The sequence below is a fragment of the Oncorhynchus keta genome, chromosome 12, assembly GCF_023373465.1.
Source record: "Oncorhynchus keta strain PuntledgeMale-10-30-2019 chromosome 12, Oket_V2, whole genome shotgun sequence".
NCBI lineage: Eukaryota > Metazoa > Chordata > Actinopteri > Salmoniformes > Salmonidae > Oncorhynchus > Oncorhynchus keta.
The window spans coordinates 34,870,050-34,893,974 of NC_068432.1; the positions used below are offsets into that span (position 1 = coordinate 34,870,050).

Below are 23,925 nucleotides of genomic sequence, written 5' to 3' on the forward strand. Positions count from 1 at the left end.
CTCTCTCACCCACTCAACAGCTTCACCAATTTTGCTCATTTAATCAAATTGTTTTTTTATCCGCCTCTCCAGCTTGAGCCACTAAGTTCAGCTTCACAGCTCTTTAAGGAGCATCTATTAACCAAAATAAAAGGAACCCGCGAGTCATGTCATCCAGAGAAAAAAAATGTGAATAGTAATTTGTTGAAAAGCCGAGAATTAACTAAATTTACTACAAAAAAAGAGACCCTGATGCATAACGAATGCAGGCATAAAATTAACCTATAGTGACTCATTTGAAACAAATAACTCTTAATAAATGTAAAATGAGTGTGATTATTTGGTTTTCCCCCTTTTAGATTTGATAATCTGTTGCAAATTGTGTGCTGTGTCTAATTGATCGATGTTGGCAATTAAGCAGGTCTTTCTAGGGCTGTCAGTTGATCCATGTCCTCCATTTATTTTCTGCCTGATACAGTTTAATGCAACAACAAAGGAAGATGGCGGAAGGTCAGCCTTTTCTCAGGTAACATGTTAAGAGCGGAGTACAGTGCATTCTGAAAGTATTCAGAACCCTTGACTTTTTCTACATTTTGTTGTTACAGCCTTATTCTAAAATGGATTAAACAATGTTTTCCCTCATCATTTTTAACACAATACCACATAATGAAAAAAGCGGGGAAAAAATGGAAATACCTTATTTAGGTAAGTATTCAGACCCTTTGCTATGAGATTCAAAATGTAGCTCATCTGCATCCTGTTTTCATTGATCATCCTTGAGATGTTTCTACAACTTGATTGAAGTCCACCTGTGGTAAATTCAATCGAGTGGTCTTCATTTGGAAAGGCACACACCTGTCTATATAAAGTCCCACAGTTGACAGTGCATTTCAGAGAAAAAATCAAGCCATGAGGTCAAAGGAGCTGTCCGTAGAGCTCCGATACAGAATTGTGTCGAGGCACAGATCTGGGCAAGGTTACCAAAACATTTCTGCAGCATTGAAGGTACCAGTGGCCTCCATCATTCTTAAATGGATTGAACTCTCTGAATGCCAAGGTTGAACTCTCTGAATGCCAAGTGTCACGTCTGGAGGAAACCTGGCACCATCCCTACGGTGAAGCATGGTGGTGGCAGCATCATACTGTGGGGATGTTTTTCAGCAGAAGGGACAGGGAGAATAGTCAGGATCGAGGAAAAGATGAACAGAGCAAAATACAGAGAGATCCTTGATGAAAATCTGCTCCAGAGTGCTCACGACCTCAGACTGGGGTGAAGGTTCACCTTCCAACAGGACAATGACCCTAAGCACACAGCCAAGACAACGCAGGAGTGGCTAGGGAACAAGTCTCTGAATGTCCTTGAGTGACCCAGCCAGAGCCCAGACTTGAACCCGACTGAACATCGTTGGAGAGACCTGAAAATAGCTGTGCAGCGACGCTCCCTATCCAACAAGACAGAGCTTGAGAGGATCTGCAGAGAAGAATGGGAGAAACTCGACAAATACAGGTGTATCTAGCTTGTAGCAACATATCCAAAAATACTCAAGGCTGTAATTGCTGCCAAAGGTTCTGAAGGGTCTGAATAACTACAGTACCAGTCAAACGTTTGGACACACCTACTCATTCAAGCATTTTTCTTTATTTGTGCTATTTTCTACATTGTTGTCACACCAGCCTTAGCTTTGGCTCCTCCTGTCCAGCTCAGACATTTCCCGCGTCGCTGGCCTTCTAGCTGCAAACGCTCTTCACTCATCAACCCCGGACTTGTCTCGTCATCATTACACACACCTGGTTCCAATCCCCACTCTATCATTGTATGTATATATTTACTCCCTCTGCCAATTTGTTGGTCATTGTAGGGGGTGTCTCCTGCAGTGTGACCTCCACCTGGCCCGTCATGCCGGGACGGCCTCCAAGAAGGACAAGGTGGCCTTGGTGATCTCGGTGCTGACAGGCAGGGCTCTGGAGTGGGCGTACGCCCTCTGGGAAAGGGACGGACCAGAAGTGCAGTCCTATGAGAACTTCATCCAACTCTTCGACCACCCTACAGAGGGACGAGAGGGAGGTGAGCGTCTCCTCCGTCTACGCCAGATGTCCTGGATCACGTTGGGGTACGCTCTGGATTTCCGGACGATGGCTGCGTCCACTGGCTGGAACGATCAGGCCCTGTTGATGATTTTCCGCAGTGGGCTACAGGCGGACGTCCAGACCGAGCTGAATCTCCGGGTCTCTCCCAGGAACCTCAGCGAGACTGAGCCCATGGAGGTGGGCACGACGCGTCTTCCCCCTGAGGAAAGTCAATGCCGCTGTCAACAGGGTCTCTGCTCCTACTGCATGGAGTCGGACCACCCCTGGAACACCTGTCCCAGAAGAATAACCAGGAGAGGAAGCGACAGGAGCGCTCCTGCACCTTCCCAGGTAGGAAAGATGAGCCTTGCTCCTCTCTGACCACCAAGCCCGTCCGCCTCCCTGTCACCCTCCCTGACTATCCTGGCCCCCCACTGAGTCCTGCCCTAGTGGACTCAGGTGCTGCAGGCAATTTCCTAGAGCGGTCAGTGGTCTTATCATTACGCATTCCTCTAGTCCCTTTACAACCCCCTATCCCAGTTCTTGCCCTAGACAACCGTCCCCTAGGATCAGGACTGGTGCGCCAGACCACGATTCCCATTTCCCTCACAGTTGCTCACAACCACCATGAACGCATCACTTTCCTCATCTTAGACTCTCCTTAACACCCCATAGTTTTAGGTTTCCCCTGGCTAAAGTTGCATAACCGCAGTATATTGTGGACAGAACGGAGGTTGTTGGGTTGGTCGCAGGAGTGTCAGGGGAGGTGTCTCTCTGTGTCAATCTGTGCCATAACCGTGGAAAGTCTGGACCAGGCCACCCACGTCCCAATCCCAGAGGAGTACCGGGACCTACAGGTGGCCTTTGCCTGCCCCCTCATCTCCCATGGAACTGCACTATCGGCCTACTGCCTGGTTGTACCCTCCCGCGGGGGCACATCTACCCTCTCTCGCATGCAGAGACCGAATCCATGGAGGTCTATGTCCAGGAGGTGCTGGCCCAAGGATTCCTCCATCCGTCCACCTCTCCGGCCGCCTACAGCTTCTTTCTCGTGAAGGAGGGAGGTCTCCGCCCCTGTATCGATTACCGGACACTGAATAAGGAAACTGTTATACCCACTGTGATCGAACAGATGCACGATTCTAAGTACTTTACTAAATTGGATTTACACAGTGCCTAGAACCTGGTGTGCATCAGAGGGGGGGATGAATGGAAGACCGCCTTCAGCACCTGGCACTACGAATACAGGGTAATGCCCTACGGCCTGACAAATGCACCCTCTGTGTTTCAAGCCTTCATGAACAAGGTGTTTAGAGACATGTTGGGTCGCTGTGTAGTGGTGTACATAGATGACATCTTGGTGTACTCCACTACACACGAGCAACATGTCTCTCATGTCAGGTCTGTTTTGGAGAGGCTGATAGGGCATCACCTGTACGCCAAGGTGTATAAGTGCCTTTTCTTTCAGCAGGCGGTCTCCTTCCTGGGCATCGGATATCCACCTCGGGAGTGGAGATGGAAGAGCAGAGCGTCAGTGCAGTACGGTCCTGGCCCATTCCATCCAACATCAAGGCGATGCAGAGCTTCCTTGGTTTTGCCAACTATTTCAGGCGCTTCATTAGGGGTTTCAGCACAGTGGTGGCCCCTCTCACCTCCCTCCTGAAGGTTGGTCCTCGACAGCTGCGCTGGACTGGGGAGGCCAACGAAGCCTTCCGTGCGCTAAAGGAATGTTTTAAAAACGCCACCTGTTCTGGCTCGCCCTGACCCGTCTCTGCCCTTCATCATGGAGGTGGACGCCTCAGAGGTTGGCGAAGGGACTCTTCTCTCCTAACGGACTGGATCGGCACCTAAACTCCATCAATGCGCCTTCTACCCAAGGAAGCTGTCTCCCGCGGAGCTGAATTACGACCTGGTGGGATCGTGAGTTGTTGGCCGTCAAGAATTGGCTGAAAGCATGACTGCACTGGCTGGAGGGTGCTAAACACCCATTCATTTGCTAGACGGACCACAGGAACTTGGAGTACATTTGAGCAGCGAAGAGGCTGCGTCAGGCCAGATGGTCAAGCCCTATTCTTCACCAGGTTTGACTTTACCCTCTTCACTATTATTCAACAATATAGAAAATAGTAAAATTAAAGAAAAACCCTTGAATATGTAGGTGTTATAAAATGTTTGACCGGTAGTGTACATTGATGGCAGCCACAAACTATCTGCAATATTAAAGCTGATCCCCCCCCACACACACAAATTTTTTGTAAATATAAGAGTGGAGTATAGGAAACTGGTCACTTCATCATCATGCCTCACACACAATGCCTGACAGTGATGTGTTCAAGTTCATGCTCAATCTAAATTTGAATGTTTATTAACTATTAAGGTGTTATGGACACATGCAACACACTATATGGCCAAAAGTATGTGGACACTTGCTAAAACAGGAAAGGGCTTTCCCCAAACTGTTACCACAGACCGTTATTCCTCCTCCACCATATTTTACAGTTGGCACTTTGCATTGGGGCAGGTAGCGTTCACCTAGCATCCGCCAAACCCAGAATCAGCCGTCGGACGGCCAGGTGGTTCAGTGTAATTCTTCACTCTAGAGAACGTGTTTCCACTTCTTCAGAGTCCAATGGCGGTGAGCTTTACACCACTCCAGCCGGGAGGAGAGGGGGAGAGCGTGCAAACTACAGGCTGAATAAACAAAATATACACACCCATGTAGTCATGATTATTACCTTGTCTGTGTTTTGAGCATCTATGAATCCCAGTTTACCACCAAGATATATATGTATCATGAAACAACTATACGGGGCTGGACACTGCACGTTTCCATGGTAACCAGCTCACAAAATGAGTTTGTCTTCTCCCAACTTCCTTGTTGCAATACTATAGATCCCAGGAGATGGAGTCCGATACAGTCTTCTCATTACAGAGGCCAGGATTTACTTCCCTTCACAACCATTAATAGTATTTTATCAGACTATCCACGTAGGATTATCAGACTGCACCAGTGGGTTAAGTGGGATGAGAGAGAGGGACCTTCTTTTAGTGGAGTTTCACCATACATGTCATGGCTGCACATTTTCACCACCGACCAATATGAATTTAAGTTTTACAATTTAGTTAAACAAATGTATGTATATTGCTTTATTATGCGATAATCCAGTTAGAACATTTCTGTCTGAATCAGATTCTGCATGGTGTTTATAAGTCTTCATTATGAAGGTGCTTTACTGCCCCCTAGCAGCCAACAAATACACTACCGTTGCCATACAGCATTTGATATCACCGTGATAACAACCAAGCCACTAACGAAATTGTCCCATAATTGAATTGCATACCTCATTTCCAGCTACAGCTCTATCTGTATCAACGGCTGCAGTGCAATTGGAGATTTATCAGACAGAATGACTTTCAATTACTCTAGTTCAACACTGGCTCAGTTTGTTGCAGACTGCAATATGTGCACAGCTTCTGTCTGCCATTGAGAAGTATCCTCATTAAACAGTTCTGTGGGCTTAATCTTCTTTGTCTCATTAGTGGGACAAAATAGTGTATTGCAAAAGAACTGAATCTATGCATCATTAACTAGTACTGGAAATTGTAAGGGACCTCACGATACGATATCAGGATAAGTTACCGCCCGCAAGGAAGGGGATACGGACATGGACAAGAAAGCCCACTACGACCTTTAACGAGACATCAAACATGCAAAAGGAAATTATAGGAGGAAGAAGGAATACTACCTATTACACCGGCTTCGACACTCGTATGTGGTAGGGCTTGCAAACGCTAACAAATTTCAAAGAGAAAGTCACGCACGACTTCAACAAGTTTGTTGACGACACAACGGTGGTGGGCTTGATTACCGACGGCGATGAGACAGCCTACAGGGAGGAGGACAGAGACTTAGCAGTGTGGTGCAAGGACAACAACTTCTCCCTCGACGTCATTAAGACCAAAGAGCTGATGGTGGACTACAGGAGCAATAGGGGAGAGTGCGTCGATATCGACAGGGCTGTAGTGGAGTGGGTCGAGAGCTTCAAGTTTCTTGGCGTCCACATCAATAAGGACTTAACATGGTCCAGACACACCTGTACAATCGTGAAGAAGGCTTTCCCCTCAGGAGGCTGAAAATATTTGGCATGAGCCCTCTGACAATAAAAAGTTATACACCATCGAGAACATGCTGACAGGCTGGATCACCGCTTGATATGGCAAATGCACCACCCTCGACCGCAAAGAGCTACAGACAGCCCACTATATCACTGAGGCCGAGCTCCCTGCCATCCAGGACCCCTACATGAGGCAGTGTCAGAGGAAGGCCCCCAAAAAATTCAAAGACTCCCACCACCCAATCCATAGACTGTTTACGCTGCTACCATCCGGCAAACGGTACCGGAGCATTGGTTGTCGGACCAACAGGCTCCGAGGCAGCTTCTACCCCCAAGGTATAAGACAGCTAAATAGTTAATTAAATGGTTACCTGGACTATCTGCACTGACCCTGTGCAAACTCACAAGACAAGACTATATATACACACTATATACACTAAGACACACTACACTGACACTCCCACACACATTCACATACACTACATACACACCGACACAACGCAAACACACATACACACTTTTACACTCATCATATGCTGCTGCTACTCTGTTCTTAATTGTAGTCTTATTATTATCTAACCTGATGCCTAGTCACTTTACCCTGTCTTCAACTACAGACCAGTATCCCTTCTTTCTTTTCTCTCCAAACCTCTTGAACGTGCCGTCCTTGGCCAGCTCTCCCGCTATCTCTCTCAGAATGACCTTCTTGATCCAAATCAGTCAGGTTTCAAGACTAGTCATTCAACTGATATTGCTCTTCTCTGTATCACGGAGGCGCTCCGCACTGCTAAAGCTAACTCTCTCTCCTCTGCTCTCATCCTTCTAGACCTATCGGCTGCCTTCGATACTGTGAACCATCAGATCCTCCTCTCCACCCTCTCCGAGTTGGGCATCTCCAGCGCGGCCCCCGCTTGGATTGCGTCCTACCTGACAGGTCGCTCCTACCAGGTGGCGTGGCGAGAATCTGTCTCCTCACCACGCGCTCTCACCACTGGTGTCCCCCAGGGCTCTGTTCTAGGCCCTCTCCTATTCTCACTATACACCAAGTCACTTGGCTCTGTCATAACCTCACATGGTCTCTCCTATCATTGCTATGCAGACGACACACAATTAATCTTCTCCTTTCCCCCTTCTGATGACCAGGTGGCGAATCACATCTCTGCATGTCTGGCAGACATATCAGTGTGGATGACGGATCACCACCTCAAGCTGAACCTCGGCAAGACGGAGCTGCTCTTCCTCCCGGGAAGGACTGCCCGTTCCATGATCTCGCCATCACGGTTGACAACTCCATTGTGTCCTCCTCCCAGAGCGCTAAGAACCTTGGCGTGATCCTGGACAACACCCTGTCGTTCTCAACTAACATCAAGGCGGTGGCCCGTTCCTGTAGGTTCATGCTCTACAACATCCGCAGAGTACGACCCTGCCTCACACAGGAAGCGGCGCAGGTCCTAATCCAGGCACTTGTCATCTCCCGTCTGGACTACTGCAACTCGCTGTTGGCTGGGCTCCCTGCCTGTGCCATTAAACCCCTACAACTCATCCAGAACGCCGCAGCCCGTCTGGTGTTCAACCTTCCCAAGTTCTCTCACGTCACCCCGCTCCTCCGCTCTCTCCACTGGCTTCCAGTTGAAGCTCGCATCCGCTACAAGACCATGGTGCTTGCCTACGGAGCTGTGAGGGGAACGGCACCTCAGTACCTCCAGGCTCTGATCAGGCCCTACACCCAAACAAGGGCACTGCGTTCATCCACCTCTGGCCTGCTCGCCTCCCTACCACTGAGGAAGTACAGTTCCCGCTCAGCCCAGTCAAAACTGTTCGCTGCTCTGGCCCCCAATGGTGGAACAAACTCCCTCACGACGCCAGGACAGCGGAGTCAATCACCACCTTCCGGAGACACCTGAAACCCCACCTCTTTAAGGAATACCTAGGATAGGATAAAGTAATCCTTCTCACCCCCTTAAAAGATTTAGATGCACTATTGTAAAGTGGCTGTTCCACTGGATGTCATAAGGTGAATGCACCAATTTGTAAGTCGCTCTGGATAAGAGCGTCTGCTAAATGACTTAAATGTAAATGTAATGTCTTCATGTACATACTTTACCTCAAATACCTCTGCACTATCTGGTACTCATACTCTCTGTATATAGCTTCATTCTTGTGTATTTTATTCCTCTTGTGTTATTTCTCTTTACTATTCTCTTTTGACTCTGCATCGGTGGGAAAGGCTCGTAAGCATTCCACGGTAATGTTTACCCCCGTTTTATTCGGCGCATGTGACAAATAAAAATCTATTTTGATTTGATACTTAGGTGCTGATACGATAAGTATTGCAATTCTCACAATTCAATATGTATTGAGATTTGATACTGTGTTTTTATTGTGATTTCATGTTCCAAGCATATTGCTCACTATATGTCTGCTGCAGAGAGAGAGAGAGAGAGCATGAGAATATGTGTACTAAAAGTGCTGAAAACATGTTGGCTCACTATAAAGAAGATGGAGAACAAGCTATAGGATGAAAAAATACCCGTTTTGGTGGAAGCATGACTCATTTAGAAAATAATAATGACCAAAGCACCTGAACCATGTCTTGTTTTAATGAACATCGACTGTCATTACAATTGTGAAAGAATATTTTCACACTAATTTATACACCTTAATACTGAATAACATACTTTGGCATCTTCAGTATGAGAGGAAGGGATAAAGGATTTCATGCAGGCTTCAAGTCAAGCTCTGAGAGTAATATACTGACTTAGAAAAAACGAATATGTACAATTTAGAGATTAATCAGCACATAGCTGTTATGATCCTCTCTTTCACTTATACATCAATGCAATAAGATAGCATTGCATAAGGAGTCAGTCACAAAGTGTATCTTTATTTGCAACCACAAGTTATTTAACACCCCTACAGTTGATTTCCAAGCCCCCGTGAAAAAGCGAATTAGCATAGTAAAAAAATGTGCCATCAAAATACGTCTGTTTAAGCTAGAAATAGTTTTTTTTGCAATCCACCGCATCTGCCAATGGCGGCCTTCCACATCTGCGGTGGAAGGTGGCCGAGCTACAGCAGTGTTTGTCAGATCATGAGACAAACACTGCAAACTAATATGACCACTCGGGGAAAATGAGACTCTCACGAACACGGGGGTGTTCTCCGTTTTGCTCTATGACCCCCACAAGCGTCATGGGACTTGTCTGAATTCAGTACCACCGATCTGCCAACTTCTGTCTGTAGCATCCAAACAGTTTGGGCTACACACTAATATGACCGCTGTATGGGAAGGTGAGGCTCACAAACACGTACATGTTGTTTGCTCTAGGATGCCCACAAGGCTCACAGAACTCGTCTGAAGGTAGCCCGGTAGCAGTTGAACAAAAATGTATGGAAGTCAGTGGAGGCTGCTGAGGGGAGGACAGCTCATAATAATGACTGGAAGGAAGTCAATAGAATGGTATCAAACATAGGGAAACCACGTGTTTGATGTGTTTGGTATCAGCAGCCTCCACTGATGATATAGGACAGACATAGGACAAACACTTTAAAACAAACTTCCTTATGAATTATTTTTAACTATCTGTTTTTCCATGTATGAATCTGTCATTCAATGTGTTTCTATGGGCTAATAGCAATAAGGCCAAAGGAGTTCTGCAATTTAAAATCAAATAGCTAAATGATCCTTGGTATGACCATAAAAAACTATTCCATATATTATACTAGTAGCACCCACCGCCCCAGTTTATACTCTTAAAAATGTATCCAAATTGTTCCCATAAATTTGTTTCTAGCTAGAATATAGTATCCTTTAACCAACCCCATAATCTTGTGAGCCACAAGTTGACCCCTAGCTCTGATAGGTACTGCATTTCAGGTGTAAGCATTTTCCGACAGAGTTCCCTGTATTTGGGGTCAATGTTTTTCCTTAAATTGTAACCCAGGATGGAGTTCTCTCCAACTGGCTGCCAGGGAAGCAGATCTGTGTCCCGAATCAGCCCAGGCTCCACTGCTCCCCCACCCTCAATGCACATGGAAGCCATTTCTGCATTCCTCCTCCTCAGTTCCTTCACTTCCTGCTCCATCCGTGTCCACCCGTATGCCTCCACCTTGGCCCAGAATGTGGCGTTAAAGTGCTGGTAGAGCCTCCAGTCGGCCCCGTTCCACTCCCGGGCCTTGGCCCTTAGTGCAGGGGTCAGTCGTGACACAGATGAGTCCTTGCGGGCATTGAGCTTGAAGAACAGCATATCTTCCATCGTCCAGCAGAGTGTATCTTTCAGCAGGATGAGAGACTCCTCAAAATGTTCCGCCATCAAGACCAGCTGGAAGCGTTGGGACAAGGTCTGAATACCCCTCTCCACCAGAGGGTGGTCAGGCTCTAAGTTGTTATCAAATCCAAAGTCAAAGAAGAGCAGGTTCTTGAGGTAGAATGAGTTGTAGCTCCCTGGGGTGTAGTAGTTCATGGGTTCACGCAGAAACTCAGCCAGTTTGCCATCTCCGTGGATCCCCCAGGTGAGGGGAATCGCTCGGCTGTAATAATGGAAGGATGACTCAAACAACTCTGCCGGGTCTCGTAGGATGGTGAAATAGGCAGCGTCTGCTGGGAGGAGCTTTGCCACCTCATGCCCATTAAAGCGCATGTGGTTACATAAGATGTTGAAACATACCCCAGGCTGGAAGTCTTTGACATGGGAGCAAAGGAAAGGGGATGGGTAGGAGAAGTCATTGCGACCTTTAGGAAAGGCAAACTTTAAACCGTGCTTCTCACCGAAGCGGAAGATGATGTTGAGTAATGTGCTGCTGGCAGTCTTGTGGGTCTTCATGAACATGATGTCCACCGTGGGCACACACTCCCCTGACAGACTTGTTCTGCTTTGAGAGTAGTTGGTCAAATTGTGGACCCATGTTTGAGACAAGTGGTGAGAACACGACAGAGCCAATGTAACCCTGAAAAAAGAGTAAACTGACATTTATTTGACATTTTATGTTACCTATTTATGTCGAATAAATTGATTTAAAAGTATATCACATCATATAGCAAATAATAGATAGAGACTGTATTTCACAACAAAAGTCCAGCCTACACTTACTTTTGTTGATTGACTTGTTGGACTGCTGGGGTAGATAAGCAGTGCAATACCACCATAAAACTGGTCAATAGAACTCCTACAGCCAGTCTTCTTGCTATTGACTTGCACTGTCTTTTCCTCACATCAATTCCAAGCATTCCTGCAACGTCAAGCCAACCTGGAATGAAAGGCAGAGTTGACGCAGATGTCAAAGTGAACTGTTCTTTGTCATCAAGTGGTTTGGGCTCTACTCATTTGCCTAATTAATAGGCACATACTGTGTGAAATTATTCCCATGTGCACTTTTCCCTACACATGCTCCCGTCAAAATGTTTATGGAAACGCACAGCCTGTCCCAGTCACCCTCATGGAAATCTCTCTGAATAGGTTTAAATTCATCAATTAACCGTGACTAATGTCATGGGAAAAACCAAACAAAACGGCCAATCCGTGTAGAAGACAGTCATCGTGAATAATGTTTTTTGCCATACTTTAGCTAGATAATAAAGAAGTCCGTACTTACTATAATGATTGGAACAGGTACTTCACAGGTATTTCATGGCCATCACAGACATTGTAGGAACAAAATATCATTTGAATAGCACGGTGAATCTTGGAGAGGGCCTGTGATAAATGCAGGGAAATAGAGAAACCATCGAGCGAAAGAAGAGTCTGATAGGCCCCAGGAGTGTGAATGTGTCATCATCCTTTTTCCAAACAACAAGACACTGCCCCCATGTTTACACATCAAACATGTTTTAGCTTTTGACATTTTCCGTTCACAGCAGCAAGGGCATTTTTCCAAGTCCTCAGATTGTTCCTGCTGTGAAAGGAAAATGTCAAAAGGGCATTATTTCAGGACTTCGTAATCATGGTATCTGAATGAATCGTGAATAATGCGTGAGAAAGTTAGACTCATAAATATCATACCCCCAAAAATGCTAACCTCTCCTGCTGTTATTGTAATGGTTAGAGGTTAGCATGTCATGTGGGTTTGATATTTGTGAGTCTGTAACTTTCTCACTCATCATTATTTTCAATTCATTCAAGATTATCCATGAGCATGGTTGTATTCACAACAATTTAGACATTTTAGCAGGGAAGCAAACTAGTCACCATTCCGCGAAATTCACCGTTTTGAATCCAAAAGAGGTAACCTTCGTGACTCGTGTAGATCCGATGAGAAAAGTTTTTTTTTGGGGGGGGGGGGGTTGATGCAAGTTTGGCGCGATGCACGTTTGGCAATACCGGCTGCAATACCGGCTGTATGCAAGGGTCAACCGTCGTTCACATAACAACAGAACGCAGCACGCGACGAAAGAGAAGGTGCAACCAACTGCTAGTTACAGCATCAGCGCGCGCACTAGAAAGCTACAGCAGCGCGCCTGACTACGGGGGTGAGAAGGTGATGAATGAAGCGTACTTCATAATCTGTAACCGAAAAACAACTGGCATTTGGAAAGTTTGAGGTAAGGGAGTAAGTGTGGTGGAACAAGAATTGTTAGCATTGTTAAGTACCTCTTGCTAGCTGGATCGAATTCTCCCTGTACATTAACGTTATGTGGTTATTTTTCAGAATGAGAGAATTAGGTGAAAATGAGCCGTTGCTTGTTGAACAAGTGGATTCAGGGATAAATTGGAGTTTGAGCTGGGCCTGGTTTAAACTGGATGCCACTATAGAGGTGTAAGGAACACAACACACTTTCCCTCTTTCTTACTTTTTCAATGCTGTAGATAAAAAGGGGTATGCCAGGTTTACTCTGCCTGAAAGAGATCAATTATGCCAACAGGGGGTTTCATGCACTGCTGCTGGCTGGCACATTGTAGAACAGATGTCCACAGGCAGAAAGTGTACAATGTAATAACGTGCAGTGTAGCTCAAGGGGGGGATTTTAGTCTTTGCTCAGTGAACGTTATTTTTGCACACATAGCCTTGTGCACTTGATCACAGTGGCCACTACAGTATAGAAAAAAATAGAATGCCTGTTTGTTTCATTCTATTTATACTTTAAGATCTGTTTTCCCCAAGTGCAATATTTAAGTGTGTGTGGTCACAAGCGTTCTATTATGAAGGCTGTCATTGCTAACTACAATATTAGTGTATTGTTTTTTTCTCTGGACTTGAGTGTCATTTGCAGTAATGTCTAGGCAACAAATAACATTGGATTGCTTTCCTAATTTTTTTTTTGCTGTGAGTTCAGTGGCGATTTTAGCATGTAAATCTTGGTGGGCAACACAAAAAAAAGTGGGATTCATGCCAGCAAAGCCACTACACAACACAACACAATACATGAATTGCACTGTAACGGTGACAAACGGTGCCCACAAACGGTTAGGCCCTACATAAAGCTGTCCCAACACCTTACCTCTGCTACACCTGGCTATCAGCAGAGCCTTGTCTGGCAGCGAAACAGTTCATTCAGCCTCATTTACTGCCTTTAAAAAAAACTTAGCTGATATGGCTGACTTGCTTAAATAAATGTGGTTTCTACTGACAATTGAGATGTACAAACTATGGCATAAGGGGAGGACAAGTGGATAAAAGGCAATCTGTAATTGCGATTAAGACATTAATGAGCGACGACGGACGTAGTCAATAACTATTTGTTCAGCACTTTTGAAAGGTACAGCTACAGAATTCAGAACATGGGTAGTTCTTACAGTGTACTCCCTGTAGACCAAGTCAGAACTGTAGGATAAATAAAGGGGGCATATAAACAGACAATGAAAGCTCTTACAATATTCAGTGATTACATTTCTCTAAAACAGGTTATAGGCACCACCAAGTTAGAACAGTAGGCAAAATTAAGAGGTGAATATAGGCCAAATTATTAGGGTGAGGCATATTGAATGCCGTGTGGGGCTTTGTGTGATAAAAAATATATATGTCAAATAACACTTTGACTCGTTAAATAAGCTTTTAATTTGACACGTCAAATAACACAATTCTATTATAGAATGTTATATGTGCTGAACTTGCACGTGCGAGCCAAGTGCCACCACTACTATTAGTAGCACTGTCAAAACTGTACAAAAAAAGTCTGCTAACAATCACACAACGGCCACAAACGATGTGTTTACCATAATGTGTTGGTGAAAACAGACCAAATTATTAGGGTGAGCCACATTGGCTACTAACAGCTTACTACACAACATACACTTAGTATTACTTTCTTAGCTAGAGTATACATATCTACCTGGCATATTACATAATTTATGCAGAAGCATACAATACATTTTTGGACTCACCATGCTCACTTAAACAGGAAGGTCCATTTTGAGCAAATTTGTCATCGAAGTCTGGCATTCTCTGGATTTATGGTGGGAACTCGGAAAAAAGAACACACAGCCACTCCACTGAATAGCAGTTGCAATGCTTGCAGTTAGCCAATGATTCCTTCCAAACCACTCATTGTTGAATTAGCAATATCCAACTTCTTGTGGAATGGGTATGTCTAATGGCCGATGAGCACAGATACGTTTTATCTATATTTTCACTTCATTATTTCTCTTCATATGACAAGGCTTGAAAAGGATTTGCCATTAGATTGTCGACTTGATTCGTAATGATGACTGTTAGCTAAGATTTTGAAAGTAAGGTGTTGACATGATCAGTCCAATCAAAGCTACTGTACATATAACGTGATTTGACGTCATTTTATCTGTGCCCAATGACCTTGAGCCTTCTTGGAAGGGCATTTTAGATTTGCTAACTTCTTAGTAATGACCCGGGACGTCAGGTTTGATACGAACGCTTCTTTTAGTAAGAATACTTGTTTACGTTACATTTAACAACAATTGTTTTGGTACAGAGCAATGCAGGTAAGATGCTGTCGGAAAAGTCAGCCACAATCACTAGCACCTGCACATAATTGGCGCGATATCACTCATTCCTCTCGCAAGGCATTCTGGGACTTGCAGTCAAAAATCGTAATTCAACACAACCCAATACAATTACATATGCAAATAAATCTAAAGAAATATCTTTACAGATACAGCTCAAAGAATAAACTTAAACATTAACTCTAACACATTAAAGTTACAACACCCCCCCGATGAACAATTGTGTTCATCTAGATCTCTAGGCAGTATATCAACTGAACAGGTCTCCTCAACAAAGTCCCTGAAGCAGTACGAACTGAACATGATCTAACTAAGCCATCTCGGCCTGGAAACAGTTCCTCAATCTTTCCTAGTTTCCAGGTTTGTCTGGGTGTGTTATCTTCTCCAATGAGTACAACGTCACCCGCCTTCGACTTTAGATCCAGCAAGTAGTCTCTTCGCCAACTGTTCCAGAAACTGGTCACAAGTCTCTGCCTGTACTTCCATCTGCGTGTCATTTCCCCCTTGTTTAACGTTGGGTGCTGAGTGTCAGCTGGAAATGGCTTTGGAGGCAAAGAGGTCAGTCTTTTACCCACCAGGAAGTGTGCTGGGGTCAGGGGTTGTGGTTCATCCACCTCATTGTGCACGAAGGTCAGAGGCCTAGAATTTAGGACAGCTTCAACCTCTGTCAGGACTGTGCACATCTCTTCAAAATTAAGTGAAACTCTCCCAAGAACCTTTCGCAGGCATGTTTTTACTGACCTGACGAGTCTTTCCCAGAATCCGCCCCACCAGGCTGCTCGCTCTGCAATGAACCTCCAGGTGATGCCCCTTTCTTAGAAGAACGCCAAGAGTTGGGGCTCTTCGATTGCTTTCCACAGCTCTTTCAAGTCCTGATCAGCTCTCTTGAACGTTTTTGCATTGTCTGAGTAGATTACCTTGCATAATCCTCTCCTTGAGATGAATCTTTTTAGAGCTAACAGGAATGTCTCTGTTGACTGATCTGAGATCAGTTCCAAATGCACTGCTCTGGTTACAGCACAAGTGAACAGTGCAATGTATGACTTCTTCACAGAACCATTTTCTTTCACACAGAGCGGTCCTGCAAAATCCACACCTGTGACTTCGAATGGTGGGGATTCAGTTATTCTGTCTTTTGGTAAAGGCGCAGTGACCTGCTGCCCGGCCCTTGCCTTGAATCTCTTGCACACTATACATCTTGCCACTGTGCTCTTGACTATTTTTTATTTTATTTTTTATTTTACCTTTATTTAACCAGGCAAGTCAGTTAAGAACACATTCTTAGCTGCCTAGCACTCAAGATCCAGTATCGCTCTCTGATTTGAACTAGAGTGTCTCTTGCTCCAGAATGCATCACCTTCTCATGGTGGTACTGTATCAGCATTTCTGAGTATCTGGACTTATTGGGCAGAACCCATGGGTGCTGCTCTCTGAATGTGAAGTTGGACTGTTGCAGTCTTCCTCCTACACTGAGTAGTTCGTGTTCGTCCAGGAAAGGTTTCAGTTCTCTGATTTTACAGTCATTGTTTAGGCTTTTTCCTGCCTTCAGTAGTTTGATCTCCTGTCCGAAACTCTGTTGTTGTGTTACCTTAATCCAGTACCTTTCTGCATTGAACAGTTCGTCAGCAGTCAGTTCACCTTGCATCTTTATGGTTGTACGAGCATTGGCTATGAATCTCTTTATCCAGGCGGTGACTCTGAACACTCTTTTCAGTTTGCTGTACCTTTCAAGCTCCAACACAGGTTCAGTGCTGTCTGTGCTGCGAGTTGTACAGTAACCTGGCAACTGGGCTTGAGTTCTATATTCACCTCATCCGGAACCTTGTTATCATCAGTCTCTTCGGACTGATTGGGTGATGTCAGAATTCTGGGTCCATTCCACCATAGCTCGCTCTGTGTCAAGTTTCGAACAGTTTGTCCTCTGGTAGGGAGGTCAGCTGGATTAGTTTTCCCTTCAATATGTGACCATGACTCTGGATTGGTCAAGGACTGTTTCCCTGTCTTGTGACTCACCTTGCAAGTAAGCTACTGCACTGTAAGCCCTTTCACTTGCATCACAGAACACGTGTAGTTTCAGGGTGTGGTTATTCTGTGGCCGCATGTCTGTTCGGTACCACCTTGGTATGGTGAGCTGGTGTAACTGGGGTAGTTCTGAACACCACTGTTGCCATTCTCGTGTCAGATCAGATGGTAATTCTTCGTCCCAGCTGAGTCCCCTCTCCCACATTTCCTGGAACATGCACTTGATCCTAATGGTGAAGGGAGTTAAGAAACCAAGAGGGTCGAAGATACGTGCAGACGACTGCAGAACATTTCTCTTTGTGTTTTGCTTTTGCTTTAGAATGCTCAGTAGCGGCCTGAGGTCAAACACAAAGTCATCCGTTTCCGGCCTCCATACTCAACCTAAAACCTTCAGCACTAATCCTTGTGTTTGTAACGTCAACGGGTGGTCAGTTGTCGTACTCTCCTCCCATTTTGTTTTCAATTCAGGAGAATTGGTCATCCATTTGCAGAGGTCCTTGCCTGCAATCGACAGCATTCACTTTGCAGTTGTTGTCACAAGGTAAGCCTCTTCAACATTGCGTGAACTTGCAATGAAGTCATCTACGTAGAGTGACTCTCAGTATCTCTACAACTTCTGGTTGTTCTGTTTCATATTGTTTCAGGTGCTTCCTGATTGTAGCTGCCAGCAAAAATGGACTTGGGGAAGCTCCAAATACCACTCTTTTCATCCTCAGCACACGCAGCTCCTCTTAATTTTCTCCCCTTGGTGGGCCAGTAAGCCATAGAAATCTCACGGCGTCTCTGTCTCTCTCTGCTAGGGATATCTGCAGGAAAGCTTTCTTGATGTCTGCCATGAATGCGATCTCATGTAGTCTGAACTTTATCAGAACGCTGAGCAGATCCGGATTCAGGTTCGGTCCTGTGAGTAGACAGTCATTGAGAGATGGACAGCCATCTTCATGGGACGAGGCATCAAACACCACTCTCAGTTTTGTTGTCACCTTATCTTCTCGGAGCACTGCATGGTGAGGTAAGTAGTATTTTACGTTGTCTGCACTTTATGCGTTGTCCTTGGGCACGTCCTCTGCCATTTCTTGTTGTATGTAGTCCTCTACTACTTCATTGTATATGCTGTACAACGTCACATCCTTCTTCAGTCTTTTCTTCAGACCTTCAAACCATTTCTTGGCGATTCTATAGTTGTCTTGGAGTTCTGGCATTTCTCATTTCCATGGCAACTCCACATGGTATCGCCCATCTTTGAAGGTGGTTGTTTCCTCAAACCTTTGTAGAGCCTCGTTTTCCTCTGAGTTCTGTGTTTTCTCGCTTAGAATACCCAGAGACTCAAGCTCCCAGAATGCATGCAGTTGCTTGGAGACTAGTGTGTCTTCATCAAGTGGGATGAACATGCAGGTTGCCTCGGCGACACTTGACATGGACACGGGTCCCTGCACCGACCATCCAAAGGTGCTCTCTAAAGCAACTAGCGTCTCCGTCAGTCGCTCCACTCTGCCTGATACTATCTGCCAGTAGTAGTCTGCTCCTATCAGGACAGAGAGTTCAGGATCATTTACATTTACATTTAAGTCATTTAGCAGACGCTCTTATCCAGAGCGACTTACAAATTGGTGCATTCACCTTATGACATCCAGTAGAACAGTCACTTTACAATACTGGATCTTATCTTATCCTATACTTATCTTATCCTAGGATCATTGTCATCTCCTGGAATGTCTGCGAGCTGCAGTCCCCTTTTACTGAGCTCATACTGAATCTGTTCACCAGGAACCTTCATCACAGCTGTGCACACTTGTGGGGTTTCAATTGCCTCTATCTCTATTCTCTGGTGTTTGTCCCAGACATTCTCCAAGATGACTTTCACTGTGTTGCGTTGGGACGTTGCTGGGGCAGAGGAGCCAAACGTGTGAAAAGTGAGTGCCTCTTGTCTGATTACTGGTAGCTTCAAGCCCTTCACAAGGTTTTCATGTATGAAGCTTCTCTGACTGCCTCCATCTAGTAAGCAACGAGCTATTTATGTTCCTTATCCCCTTACACTGTGTATAAGACAGTAGTTTTGGAATTGTTAGTTAGATTACTTGTTGGTTATCACTGCATTGTCGGAACTAGAAGCACAAGCATTTCGCTACACTCGCATTAACATCTGCTAACCATGTGTATGTGACAAATAAAATTTGATTTGATTTGATTTGATATCTTCCTGCCCGATGGGCCTTATACCCATGCCTTTGCCGTTTGTAGCAACACAGTGTTCTGTCCATCTGGTTTCATCTTCACTGAATGGGGAATAACTGAGGAAACAACAGCATCTACAGAAACAGTAGGGGGTTGCACCTCACTCCTCTTACTGGTACAAACCGCAATGTGATGTCTGCTTCCACATGTTGCACATGACGCATCTTTGATTTTACAGAATTTTGCTGTGTCTCTGTCCTAAACATACAAAGCATCTTCCCATGTTCTTTAGTTTCTCTTTGTGTGTAGCAATATTGTAGTCAGGGCAGTTTTCTGATTTGTGGTCGCACTGTCACAAAATAGACACGTTTGTTGTTCCTTCTGGCTGGCTGTATGCAGTGCTGCAGCAGAGGGCATATTGGGTATTTTTGGTTTCATTTCATTGGAGAAGCATGACTTGTTCCATGGTTTGCTCTCTTTCTGTTGGTTGTATGATCTTGTCATTTGTAGCGCTCTCTCCCTGCTCTGAACCTCTTTCTGTAAGGAAACTGATAATCTCAGACACTTTCCATTCATCATCTACTCCCCTCTGACGACTATAGTCAAGAGCTATGTCCTCTGGAATCATCTGCAGTAAGATTGGGAATAGTAGGCTTCCATAGGATTCTGACACCACACCCAGTGATTCCAGGCTCCTAATCTGAATTTCACATTCATCATATAGCTGCCTCAATGCATTTAGATCAGAGGATTTCTTCACAGGTGTGAGATTCAGCAGCTTTGACATATGAGCACTAATCACAAGGTCTTTCCTTCCAAATCTGCTCTTGAGTAGAGTGATTGCATTATCATCGTTACTGTCTGTTAACATCAGTCCTGCTACTGCCTTTGCAGCTGGTCCAGTGAGATATGTTTTCAGATAGATAAACTTCTCTTTTTTACACAGTGAATCATTGTTGTGTATAGCAGTCTCATACTGGCTCCAAAACTCCTGCCACATACTGACATCTCCATAGAATTTCTCAATAATCAACTTCGGTAGCCTTACTGAGTTAGCGTCACTCACCCGGGCTGGTAGTGGATTGACGTCCTGTTTCATCGTTATCACTCTTTGTGCACGACTCTTCAGCATGATAGTGCACGACTCTTCAGCATGATAATGCGTTCTTTATAATCCTCTGTGCATGCAATCTCTGCCTCCAATCCGTGGTAGTGGCATCGTGTTATGGGTATGCTTGTAATCGTTAAGGACTGGGGGGGTTTCAGGATAAAAACAAACGGAATGGAGCTAAGCATAGGCAAATTCCTAGAGGACAACCTGGTTCAGTGTGCTTTCCACCAGACACTGAGAAATTAATTCACCTTTGAGCGTGACAATAACCTAAAACACAAGGTCAAATCTACACTGGAGTTGCTTACCAAGAAGACAGTGAATGTTCCTGAGTTGCTTGAACATCTATCTAATGGTTGTCTAGCAATGATCAACAACCAATTAGACAGAGCTTGAAGACGTTTTAAAATAATCTGGGGGCAAATATTGTACAATGCAGATGTGAAAAGCTCTTAGACTTGCCCAGAAAGACTCACAGCTGTAATTGCTGCCAAATGTGATTGATTCTAACATTTATTGACTCAGGAGTGTGAATACTTATGTAAATTAGATATTTCTGTATTTCATTTTCAATGTTTTTTCTTTGTTTTGTCATAGGTTAATGTGTGTAGATGGTTGAGAATTGTATATAATACTTTTTGAATTCAGGTTGTAACACAACAAAATGTGGACTAAGTCAAGGGGTATGAATACTTTCTGAAGGACCTGTAGATACATTAGAAGCAAATCCTGCAAAAGCCCTAGATCCAATCCTCAATTGAGAAACCTCTCCATATGAATGTTTGTAAAGGTAAAGGATTTCATCTTCACTTTGCACACTTATGGGACTCCCATTTCTGTACGTCACATTTACCCCAGATTCATATACTTCTTAACCTGTTGCAAAGATGGGTCACTCCATGAATAAAGTGCCTTTTTTGCATCCTTTAGATATTAGAAATTGTGAACGAATATTGCATTTAAAAGCATGTTGTATTAAATGAAGTGCCTTTTAATATAAACCACATAAAAACATTCTAAATCTGATTTTTCATATGAATAAGACTTAAAATGCCAAAAAATCTTCCTTTTGACATGTTCCTCATGTTTTTCTGACTTCTAGAAAGATTTTAACACAAATAACCCCAACATTTCCCCAATTTTCCACCATCTGTCACGCCCTGATCTGTTTCAACTGTCTTTGTGCTCGTCTCCACCCTCCTCCAGGTGTCGCCCATCTTCCCCATTATCACCTGTGCATGTATACATACCTGTGTTCTCTGTTTGTCTGTTAACAGTTCCTTTTGTTCTTCAAACCTACCAGCATTTTCCTCCTTGCTCCTGTCTTGTCTATAGTTCCTGTTTTCTAGTTTTCTAGTCATGAGAGGAGTTATGGCAGATTAAAAATGACATTGTCAACTCTGGTACAGTCATCCCTGTTACTTGAATTGGCTCTTTTCCAGGCACTTGAATTGGCTTCTTTCTTTTTTTAACTCTTGAGAAGGGAACATGTTTTTTATGAAGTGGAACACTATAACATAATGTAAAAATTCAGTGAATTAGGTGTAATTTTTTACACTGTCCAAATGCACTCTTTTCGTGGAACAACCCAGTAAGTAGTGTTTTGCCACCTGTAGAGTCTACAATTATTCCTGTTTACTGTACACATGAATGGAAGGTTGAGTAGTTTAGGTAATAAAATGTCATGTCATGTCATGTGCCAAATACAACAGTGAAATGCTTAATTACAAGCCCTTAACCAACAATGCAGTTTTAAGAAAATACCAATAAAAAGTAAGAGATAAGAATAACAAATAATTAAAGAGCAGGAGTAAATAACAATAGCGGGGCTATTTACGGGGGTACCGGTGTCGAGGTAATTATGTACATGGAGGGCGCGCAATTCAAATAATCATACAAATGATGGATATTAAACATTAAACATATTAAACATTTAGGTGCATACAAGTTAAAAGCTTAAATTCTTGTTCATCTAACTGCATTGTTCGATTTACAATAGGATTTACAACGAAAGCATGCCATGCTTGAGGACGGCGCCCCATATCAACATATTTTTCCACCGGCACAGACTTCATAAAATCATAAATAGTGATGAATTATTCACTTACTTTTTGAAAATCTTCCTCTGATTTGCAATCCAAGGGATCCCAACTATAACATGTATGGTCTTTTTGTTAGATAAAATCCTCAGGTACCCTAAAATGTAATTAAACTATAATATTTCATACGGAAAGAAGTATGTTCAATAGGAAAGCTAAATTAGCAGGTGCGCATCGTCGCACAGACTCATTTCCAACTCTGACTCCCAGTACTAAAACGAAAAATTCTTCCTTGTTTGGGAAGAAACAAGCCTGAAACCTTGAACAAAGACTGTTAACATCTAGTGAAGCCATAGGAATTGTAATCTGGGAGCTGGAATTTCATATGCCCCTATGCTTTTCATTGTAAGAGCATGGGCTCTCAACAAAACAAAAAAATCTGGTTGGTTTGTCTTTGGATTTTCTTCTGCCATATCAATTGTGTTAAAGTCTCATACATTATTTTAACACTTCTACAAACTTCAAAGTGTTTTCAATCCAATGGTACCAATTATATGCATATCCTGGCTTCCTGGGCCTGTGTCATATCCTGGGCCTGAATAACAGGTAGTTTACTTTGGGCACGTCAGTCAGACAGGAAGTGGAGGACAATAGACCCTAGCCTGAAGAAGATCTATTAGTGGCTATGCATAGATAATAACAGAGAGTAGCAGCAGCGTAGAAGTGTGGGGGGGGGGCAATGCAAATAGTCTGGGAAGCCATTTGATTAGCTGTTCAGGAGTCTTATGGCTTGGGGAAAGAAGCTGTTTAGAAGCCTCCTGGACCTAGACTTGGTGCTCTGGTACCGCTTGCCATGCGGTATCAGAGAGAACAGTCTATGACTAGGGTGGCTAGAGTCTTTGACCATAGAGACCTGGATGGCAGGAAGCTTGGCGCCAGTAATGTACTGGGCCGTATGCACTACCCTCCGTAGTGCCTTGCAGTTGGAGGCCGAGCAGTTGCCATACCAGGCAGTGATGCAACCCATCAGAATGCTCTCAATTGTGCAGCTGTAAAACCTTTTGAGGATCTGAGGACCCATTCCAAAAATGTTCAGTCTCCTGAGGGGGAATAGGTTTTGTTGTAACCTCTTCACGACTGTCTTGGTGTGCTTGGACCATGTTAGTTTGTTGGGGATGTGGATGCCAAGGAACTTGAAGCTCTCAACCTACTCCACTACAGCCCCGTCGAGAATGGGTGCTCGGTCCTCCTTTTCCTGTAGTCCAGAATCATCTCCCTTGTCTTGATCACATTGAGGGAGAGGTTGTTGTCCTCGCACCACATGACCACGTCTCTGATCTCCTCCCTATAGGCTGTCTCATCGTTGTCGGTGATCAGGCCTACCACTGTTGTGTCATCAGCAAACTTAATGATGGTGTTGGAGTCGTGTTAAATGGTGCCGGAGAAGAAGGCTGACGTTCTACGTGTCCACCACCGATTGTGTTTTTTTGTTAGTTTATTTGCTT

The 23,925-nt window shown here is 44.3% G+C and overlaps 1 protein-coding gene across 3 annotated transcripts; it reads right to left on the reverse strand.

Moving 5' to 3' along the window:
• Positions 1-8,743: 8,743 nt before the first annotated feature.
• On the reverse strand, positions 8,744-12,694 carry LOC118391417 (galactosylceramide sulfotransferase-like). Of its 3 annotated transcripts, none has more exons than XM_035782788.2 (4): positions 12,347-12,694; positions 11,754-11,854; positions 11,252-11,408; positions 8,744-11,108 (listed from the first exon to the last, which is right to left on the reverse strand). In XM_035782788.2, exons 3-4 carry the CDS (start codon positions 11,386-11,388, stop codon positions 9,956-9,958), a joined length of 1,290 nt encoding a protein of 429 aa, XP_035638681.1. In that variant the 5' UTR covers positions 11,389-11,408; positions 11,754-11,854; positions 12,347-12,694; the 3' UTR covers positions 8,744-9,955. The 3 variants fall into 3 exon arrangements, with proteins under 3 accessions (XP_035638681.1, XP_035638680.1, XP_052314036.1); XM_035782787.2 differs by having other exon boundaries at positions 11,754-12,053; XM_052458076.1 differs by lacking the exon at positions 12,347-12,694 and having other exon boundaries at positions 11,754-12,340.
• Between the last annotated feature and the right edge of the window lie 11,231 nt (positions 12,695-23,925).